Source organism: Amborella trichopoda, chromosome 3, assembly GCF_054954075.1.
Source record: "Amborella trichopoda isolate Santa Cruz 75 chromosome 3, AtrichopodaSantaCruz75HAP2 v2.0, whole genome shotgun sequence".
NCBI classification, from domain to species: domain Eukaryota; kingdom Viridiplantae; phylum Streptophyta; class Magnoliopsida; order Amborellales; family Amborellaceae; genus Amborella; species Amborella trichopoda.
In genome coordinates, this window is record NC_142338.1 from 47,890,897 (window position 1) to 47,900,454 (window position 9,558).

General features: G+C 36.8%; 1 protein-coding gene across 1 annotated transcript; it reads left to right on the forward strand.

Annotated features, from left to right (window-relative positions):
* The first annotated feature begins 202 nt into the window (after positions 1-202).
* LOC18443823 (DNAJ heat shock N-terminal domain-containing protein) lies at positions 203-5,319 on the forward strand. Its single transcript, XM_006854004.4, has one exon. The coding sequence runs from the start codon at positions 559-561 to the stop codon at positions 2,332-2,334; it is 1,776 nt and encodes a 591-aa protein (XP_006854066.2). The 5' UTR covers positions 203-558; the 3' UTR covers positions 2,335-5,319.
* Positions 5,320-9,558: the final 4,239 nt, after the last annotated feature.

Sequence of the window (9,558 nt, forward strand, 5' to 3'; positions counted from 1 at the left end):
TAATGGTTTATATTACAATAATAAATCATCTACCGTTCGTCAATGACAACGAACGGAAGATATTAATGAAAAGCTTCACCTGGTTTTAGTTCGAAATTCTGGAAACTCTTCACCGTTCATTATCAGAAAACGACGGCTGGATATCCAAGCAATAGTTGTGGTGTTCGTTATATATGCTTTTGCTTTATAATTCCCCCATGCCCCATTTGCCGCGCCCCATCTCTTTCTCTCTCTCTCTAGTTTATACCAGATTCTCTCTCTTTCCAGTCTATGCCAGAATCAGTCGTCTCTCTCTCTACCCTGGGCTCAATCCTCGTCTCTCCTGCCCTTCTCTCTACGAGGTACACAGCCATTGTTTGTTCCTCTCTCTCTCTCTCTCACTCTTGGTTCTCTCTCTTTCTCTCTCTCACTCTTGCTTCTCTCTCTCTCTCTCTCCCTTCTCTAATATATCTAACTCCGAACCAGACATTCTCCGCCCCCAAATAGTCCCTTTATCCCTCTCTATCATCGCCTCTTGCAAACCCCAAATACTTTTTTTTCTTCTCCTCCCTTTTCGCCATGAAAGAAACCCATGTCGAAGAATCCCTTCGCCTGAAAGAGTACGCAGAGAAGAAATTCTCTCTATCTAAATTCAAATCTGCCCTAAAATATGCGAAAAGAGCGCAAAACCTCCATCCCAAGCTCCATGGAATTTCTCAAATGGTGGCCACCTTCCAAGCTCACTGTGCTGCTCATGAAACCCTAGATGGTGATCCAGACTGGTACGCCATTCTCCAGGTAGAGCCCTTCTCTCACATCAACACCATTAGAAAACAATACAAAAAGCTTGCTTTGATTCTTCATCCTGATAAGAACAAATGCGTGGGCTCCGAAGATGCGTTCAAACTTGTGGGAAAAGCATGGTCCATTCTTTCTGATAAACTTAGGAAACAAGCTTATGATTTGAAAAGAAGGATTTCTTTAGAGTTTCAGGTTGAATCCGTAGAACCCATCAAGAAAGTTGAGTCTTTCTGGACTGCTTGTACTACTTGCCGAGTGTTCCATGAATTCGATCGCAAATATGTGGGTCACATGTTAACATGTCCATTTTGTAAGAAGAGTTTCTTAGCTGTGGAAGTAAATACAAAGACTGATAAAGATAGTGAATTAGGTAGTGAGAAGAAGAAAAACGAGGAATTGGGGGTACAGAGAGAAAATGGTAAGAGAAAATTGGGTTCCAATAGGGTTGAGGAATTGTCTGGTAAGAGAACTTATTGTTCGGATGGGAAATCTTTGAGTTCTGGTGTGTTGAGAGATGGGGCTAGTGAGAGAAGTGCAAAAACAAGCTCAGGTCTAGCAGGAAATGGGGTTGGAAAGAGACGTGCAAGAAAAAGCTTACGCCCTTCAAGAACCGTGGTTAGAAAGATGAATGCGAAACCCAGTGATCGAAATGTTGGGTCAGGGGAATTGGATGAGAACCTTGCTGAATTCTTGAGAACTCGTGTTTCTGAGGAGAGCATAAACCCGAAAGTGAAAAGAAAGAGGGTCCATGAAATAAGTGAGAAACCCACTAATTTACCAGTGACCAAACGATCAGAACAGCCACTTTCTAATGCAAAGAGGTCTACAGGGGCCATAATATCTTCAGATTGTATGTTGATGACAGTTGGGGATTCCGATTTCTATGACTTCGATAATGATAGAATGGAAGAATGCTTCAAAAAATCTCAGATATGGGCAGTCTATGATGATGATGATGGGATGCCTCGTCATTATGCTTTAATTGAAGAAGTTACAAGTATAGATCCCTTCGTGGTACAAATAAGCTGGCTTGACATAGAAATTAATGGAGATCTATCCCTAATTCTCTGGGAAAAATCAGGATATCATACTGCTTGCGGTTTGTTTAGAACTGTGAGAAAGGCGACCATTGAATCAGTGAATGTTTTTTCTCACCTTATAAGTGGTGAGAGGGCAATGAGGGAGATTTACAGGATTTATCCTATGCAGGGTTCTATTTGGGCACTTTATCGTGATTTGGATTCAAGGAAGGAAGATCATTTACGTGGTGAGAGCCAGAGGGCATATGATATTGTTGTGTCTCTTACTAGTTTTTCTGAGGATTATGGGATAAGTGTGGCATACCTTGAGAGAGTTAAAGGCTTTAAGGCAGTGTTCAAGAGGAGTGAGACGGGTGCTCATGCTGTTAGATTGATTGAGAAAGATGAAGTTAGGCAATTTTCTCATCAGGTTCCTGCTAGAACGCTATCAGGCACTGAGGACCCCTATTTGCCAGGAGAATGTTGGGAACTTGACCCTGCATCACTACCTTCTGTCGGTTTGGTTTCTTCTTAGTATTCGGCTAGTTGCATCTTTGTTGTAATTATAAATTACATATCAATTGAGAAAAAGGAAATATCATCTCATTGGATATTTATTGAAAGAGAAAAAGGTCTATTTAACGAAAAGAAAAAATTATCTCATTTGCTTGGTTCGAATTTTGAGAAAGAGAGTGATAAGCCCGTTTTAAATAGAAATTTAAAGTTGTTTTCAGTTCTAATTATGCTTAATTCGATTTTAGTTCTTGTTTTTACCAGGATGTCTTGATGCTTGGTGTTTGACAAACTTGATGTCCTGGTTAATTATGCCTTCAAGTTCCTTGGTTAGTTAGATGGTCTTTCAGGCAGTTTTTTGCCTGTGAGATGTTAAAAAAAGGAAAAGAAAAGAAAAAATGCAATCTGGTTGGCATGTTGAGAATATTTATATGAATTGTCCCCCATGTGAATCGCGGCATCTGTCCCAATTTTACATAATCTGAGAATTTGTGCATGCATCTCCTTTTTCTTTAAATAATTGTTTGTATGTACATATGTGTGTATGTGTATATATTACATATATTTGATTCTTGCATATTTCAGTATATGATGATAATCTGGTATATAATTAGTGCATATATATCTGATTTTGATCTGATTGTTTCTTTCCTTGCATTTTGCTCTCGTTCTTCCTATTATATTTCCATTCTTCAAATAAATAGTTTGCTAGCTGGCCAGCTTCAACAGCTTGATTTTTTTCTTCAAAGGAATTTCGTCCTTTTTTTTTTCTTCTGAATTGATTTTGTTTTGTGCTTGTTGGTTGTTTCGTTGGAGCTGTAATGCCGCGAGGTTTTTCAAGGTTTTTTTTTCATAGGGAGTTGAATGATCATATTAATTCTTAGGAGGCCAAGCCAATGCCTGCAACACTACCAGCTATTTGGATGATGCATTTGTACAGTCAATTTAATGAACTAGTTAGTGTCATGTCTGCATTTCCCTTTTTTGTTGTATTATATACATGCCTGGTTCATATGTTTTTACTCAATCATGCATAGCTTCTATTCTGTTGTCCTCTGTTACATTTTTACATGAAAGTAGCTTTTTGTGACTTCAATGTCTAAATTGTATTTATGTGTATTGTGCCTAATGCATCCTTTTGTGTGACTGTGTATTTGTGCACGTTGTGTGTACATGTATACATGTGTTTTTGCATATATGTCTTCATGGTGTAGGCATACATAATTATATTTACATATCTTGGCGTCTGCTGCATTCACACATTAGATTAACTTATCCACAGACACACATACACATGTGAAGAGTGTTTTATAGTTCAAGGGACCAAACTGTAGCCATGATCCCTCCCCCAAGTCTGCTAATCCAAAAAGCCTTGAAATAGGTCACTCCCAATTTATTTTGAGCTCAAAATAAGCTTTGAAGTAACCAAATGCACCATCCATTTGAAGGAACAGACCTAATTTCATTTGGATTGGTGCTGGATTTGGAGCATTTTGAATCTTCAAATCATATCTCTTTTGAGAAGACTTAAAATGGGCAAGGGGTTGGCCCAAAAGTGGAAGGTTAAAAAAGAGCAAGGAATATGCCCAAAAGGACATGGATGGAAATAGTGAGAACAAATATGGGGATATGGCGACTTATGGCCTCACTAAGGGTATGGCCTTTAATAGAGCAGAATGGCGGACCAAGATTCACGACCCTAATTAATTGGAAAAAAGCTTTGATGATGATAATGAGTATTTTTGGGGTTGAAGAGATTGATTTTAAGCTTTTTTGGATCCTTTGCCCCATCAAATTTGATGGATTTAAGGAGGATCCATAGCTACGGTTTTGGAAGGGACCATAGTTACAGTTTGGTCCCTTGGGACCATGTAGTACATTTCCATATAGTTGTGTCTGCATGCATGTCTGTGTAGATTCAAGTTGAAAATTTTGGCTTATGCTATGTATGGATGTATGTATATGCATTAATGCACATGCGCACATATGCAATTACATTTGAAAAAACTCAAAAAGTCAAACTCAACTTTGTCATGCGGCTTGTCGAAGTTAGCTCGCAGAGTTCCAAGTCAAATTAGATGAGTTTGGATAGGTAGTACTTAGTCTAGCCAATTACAAGTGAGTATTTGAGTATCCAACCAATTAAATATATATAGACACACCACACAGTAAGAGAGAAAGTGGGAGAGAGAGATATACATTTGTGTACATGTGCTCAGACACAAACACATGCATATGCTGCCTTCAGATGTCCATTTATGTTTATGTGTTTTTAGTTTGTGTATATGATACACATTTATGTACTATGGGCAAAGCCCTAGCAAGCAATAATTTCGATAGCCGTTGGCATCAATTTCCTGGCATTTGCTACCAGTGCTCGGGTGCTAAGGGGACACTACACTATATTTTTTTACAGGGTTGTAGTCTATGGAGGTTGTGCCTTCTGGTGATCCTTTGGGGACTATGGAAGGAGCAGAATGTGAGGATATTCTTGGGATGCAGGACCCACTGCACTATTTTTTATGAGAAAAGCAAAGATGTATCTCATGGGCCTTGGTCTTGCCTGCAACTGGGAGATGAGGACTCGGGCATGACTGCATTGTGTTTATACTTCATAGCCTTTTCTCCTTCCCACCCCAGCTGGGAATATTAAGCTCAATTTTGGTTGTTCTTTGGTGAATCCTGGCCCTGCAGGCATCGAAGAGCTACTCTGGGAAAAGTTGGGGAGCATTTGGAGATCCTTCTCAGGGCTTATCAGGCTTCAGGATTCCCATATTACGTAGGTACTTGCTCTCTTGAATACTTTGGGAGGTTTCATTTTTGGGACCCTTTGTAGTAGAGATTGACTCTATTAATGAGCATTTTTGGGCGTTTAGAGAGGTGGTGGTTGGTAAAGATTGCGGAGGATATTCTTGTACTGAGTCATTCCATTGGGTGTACATTCCGCCGTGTCTATAGAAAGAAATGATATACCTGGCCAAATAGGGAACGAGACATATTCCAGCTATACCTATCTGTAGCTCTCTTGTTTCCCCCTTCATGCCTTCTTTTCTTTCATGCTTTCTTACCGTCTTTCCCTTTCTTTTTTCTGATTCACGTCTCTATTTGCATGCACCATGATGGCCATATGTCTACAATCTATGTGATGGTCAATATTAAAAAAAAAAGGATATATGCATCCATGCACATAATTGGAAAAGAAGAAAAATTGAGTACTTTTTTCATGTTTTGTAAAAGTACTCCCTTTACTATTCATTGAAGTTATTTGATGATGATTGTGACATTTGCTTGCATCCGTGACAACCATATTTTGGCATGCTTTCTGGAGAGGCTTTTGAATTCTGCATATCAAAAGGAGGTGTGTAGATATGGAGGAGGATTGTAGGAGGAATTTTCTTTGTCAATGTAATCAAGTACCTGTAAGATGGAGACAGTGAGGAATTCATTTAGGATGAAGAGGAATTGGAAATTTATTGTGAGATTTTAGCAGGGACCTTTGCTTGAGAGTGGGGGATCAGAAAGAGGGTGGAGAGACAATCCGGGTACTGGAAGGAGGTGTCTTTTCCAGAGAGAAGTGGTGTGGGTCATTTATCCTTGGCAGAGAAGTCCCATAACAAGAATGCCAATAGTATGAGAAGCCTATGGGAAGGGCTTTGACTTGTTATGTTTGGTTATTGTGTGTTATGCGTCATGTATCGAGGAACATAAACTCTTTTTTAGATAGAAATCCATGCTATATATAGATATATATAATTTGGGATCCTAAAATTAATCCTAGATGGGATTCTACTGGAGGGATATATATATATATATATATATATATATATATATATATATATATATATATATATATATATATATATATCATTATCATCATCATCATCCGAGCCTTATGTGAACTAGATACACACACATGTTCCCCACCTTATGTGCTAGATTAGTTTTGCACGTCATATTCGTGCAATTTGAATGAATTTAACATTTATAAAGGACTTACTTCCTACATCTGGTTTTCCATGTTTAGATCTCATGAGCCTTGAGTTCCATATGCCCTAATACTGTAGGTCTTATTTTGGCACTGTCTTTGTAACTTATCGGGGCTTAGTTATCATATACTTTGTAGCGGGCTTAGGGATTTATCTCAGGTATCCTTAAAGCTGATACTCGTTCAACCATCTATCATTGTGCGTTCTTTCCTCTTTTAACAACAGTAGGTGTTTGGTGCGTCCCTTAGGTAATCCTATTCTAGTGAGTGCACCTTTTAAAATGCATCTCGGAGATGGACATTGGATCCAAAACTTCACATCGATCATCTCAACCACCACAGATCATGAGTCTGAAAAGCTAATTTTTTTTTTTTTGGAGTTTTAAAAAAAATAGTCCATCTTGTACCCTTTAATTGGAGCCGTCCATTTCAATTCTTCAAAACCCACTAGATCTACTTTGGAGATCTCGGGTTACTGGGACCTTAAGTTGTCTGAAGATCACCTGAATTGCAGTATAATTGACCGAAGTTCATCAATAGGCTCAAAAATTTGAATTTGACTATGTTCATGTGTCTCTATAAAATCCATATCTGGGTTGAGTTTGAGATGAATTTGATAAACTTCAGTTGAATTTCAGGCGAACTTTTTTATTTGAATTTCGGACAATAGTCAATTGTGCTGATTTTTCTGTACTGTGCTACCCCCTCCTCCCAAAGGTCTTGGGTTGTGTAAAGATCAGCCCGACTTTGTTTGGTGCTGATTTGCCTTGTAAATTCTCTGAAAAAATTTCAATACATCGAATGGACTTTGGTTGGTGATGATTCCAATTCAACAAAATGGGCTGATGTCAGCCTATTTGGTGACTCAAATTTTTGGAATCTGACAGGGAGAAAAATGGGGCAGAATAAAGAGGTGACGAAAGGGTTTCAGGATGGTAGTTGTCCCTCGTAGAGATTAGACTATACATAGAATGATCTCCACCATATTAAGCAAATCTGACAATACCAATATAATGGCAATAATTTGTTGGCAAACCAAAGTTTTGGTATTTAATTGGTTTCGGCCCAAACTTCGCCATGATTGGTGCCAAGGCAGCCATGCTGGTCCCAAGCTCGGATAAAGGAGGAGGGTTGTATTAGGTAGGGCAGTTAGTATAAATTTCTGCCACGTCTTTTCATGAATCTTGAACCTATAGTAAAATGGCAGAACATGATTCATGTAGCCGACTGCAAATAAGTGGGATAGTTTCGAAGGATAGTGATAATGACGATGATTGGGTTTTGTTCAAAAGAAAAAAAAAAATTTGGGGCAAAAACATGGATCTCCAAATTTTAGTTAAGTTAAAAGATTGAATATTTTTAGATTTAGCTGAAAGATGAAGCAAATGGTCAACGTGTAATAAGGTTAATTGTCTGAAGAAGAAAGTCTCGATCAATAATTTTAGGAAAATTGTTTCATACGGGCTAGACCGCATTTTTACATCTGCGGTCGTGTGAAGCATCCATCTTTAAGATGGATGTAAGTATTTGTTCCATCTAAAAACAATGGAAACTAACGGTACACATATTTTTTATTAGATTATTATTTCTAGTTTTTAAAATTTATTTATTTATTCATGTTTATGATCTCCATTAGAGATTACATGTCCTTAAAATTAAGTCTTAAAATCCATCTCAAAAATAGATTTATTAAGAAACCCATATTTCTGCATATGCAAGCCTGGTCGCTTAGAAACCGGGTCCACAATTTTATGTTAGTACCTAAGTAGCATCACGGTCCTCTACTTGACATTTTGTTTTTAATTTTAATAAATAAAATAACATAAGGAAATGTATACAATAGGATCATTTATCTTTGAAGGCATAATCATTATTAACCGTTAGATATAAAATTGGGTGGTTGGGGTTATATCAATAATAGAGCACAAAGTACAAAATAAAATTTCTTCAAAATTAAATTTCTCGAATATTATGAAATATTTTAAGGACACGGTTTCTATACGGCACACCTGCAGATTGTAGAAATGCAGGCTTGGCAATAAATATATTTTTTAAATATAATTTGATTCTAATTTTTTTTAAAATATAATCTTTCATATGGAGACCATGAATATGAATTTTGTTTTTTGAAAACTAGAAATAATAATTATATTAAGAAAATATTTGGACCGTTAGTTACACTTGTTTTTAGATAGACCACACATCCATCTTTAAGATAGGTGCTTTATACCTCTGGACTGCATATTGTAGAAATGCGGTCTAACCCACATAAATTTGTTTTCCATATTTTAATGTGTAGGATCATATATCCAATGGCTAAATATAACTGCGACTTCCTTAAAACCAAAACGAATAGTCTCATAACATAATGTATATTATCAATATCATATGATTATTAGGAGCAAATCAAAGATATTTTACTCCCTTGGGAGTATACTGTCCATTTACTCCCTCTGGTAAAACCTCACCTAGGATTGGTATTTGGAACCCAAATTTTGGGGATATAATCTCTTTAATACATAGATTGACCTCAATAAAAAACAAAAAAAATCGTACTTGCACCCTTTAAGTACTTGAAAAAAATAATGTCTCAAAATTGAAAAAAAAGGGTCAAATTTTGAGAGGTTAAGATGCAAGTGTTTAAAAAAAATCAAATCTCATTTTTTTTATGAAATAATTATCTAGTTATTCTTAGGCAGTGGCTAAAATTACTCAACAAAACAAAAAGAAGGTAGTGGCCAAAATTTTAGATTTAAAAAAATCAGCCCAAATAGGTCATCCGGCCGAGGGAGTAGGAGCATAGTATATGTGCTCATAAAACAATAGGATGTCACATGAAAGAACAATAATACACGACAATTTCACTCACAAATAGGTAGTGCAATAACGGTGTAGAATTCTGCAAGCAAACAAATACAAAATAAATAAATAAATAAAAAAGAGGAAGAAGAAGCAGAAGTTTTCATTAACAAAAACCCAAAGTCAAATAATATTATTCTACCATATGAGTATACTGTCTATTTACTCCCTCGGTCAAAAGCCCATCCAAATTAACTTTAGGGCCCCAAATTTTGGGGATGTACCCTGTTCAACTCATAGATTAACTTCAATAAAAAAATTTACTCATTGCATCCCCTATGCACTTGAAAAAAAAATAATGTCTCAAGTTGGAATAGGGACTAGAAAACTCAATTTTCAATATTTTTTTTTTTTTTAAATAACTATCCAGTGATTCTTAGGTAGTTTCTAAAATTTAAGATT

What these genes read in the sequence shown, in the direction of transcription:
- LOC18443823 (XM_006854004.4), top strand. Translation starts at nt 559, where the DNA reads ATGAAAGAAACCCATGTCGAAGAATCCCTTCGCCTGAAAGAGTACGCA.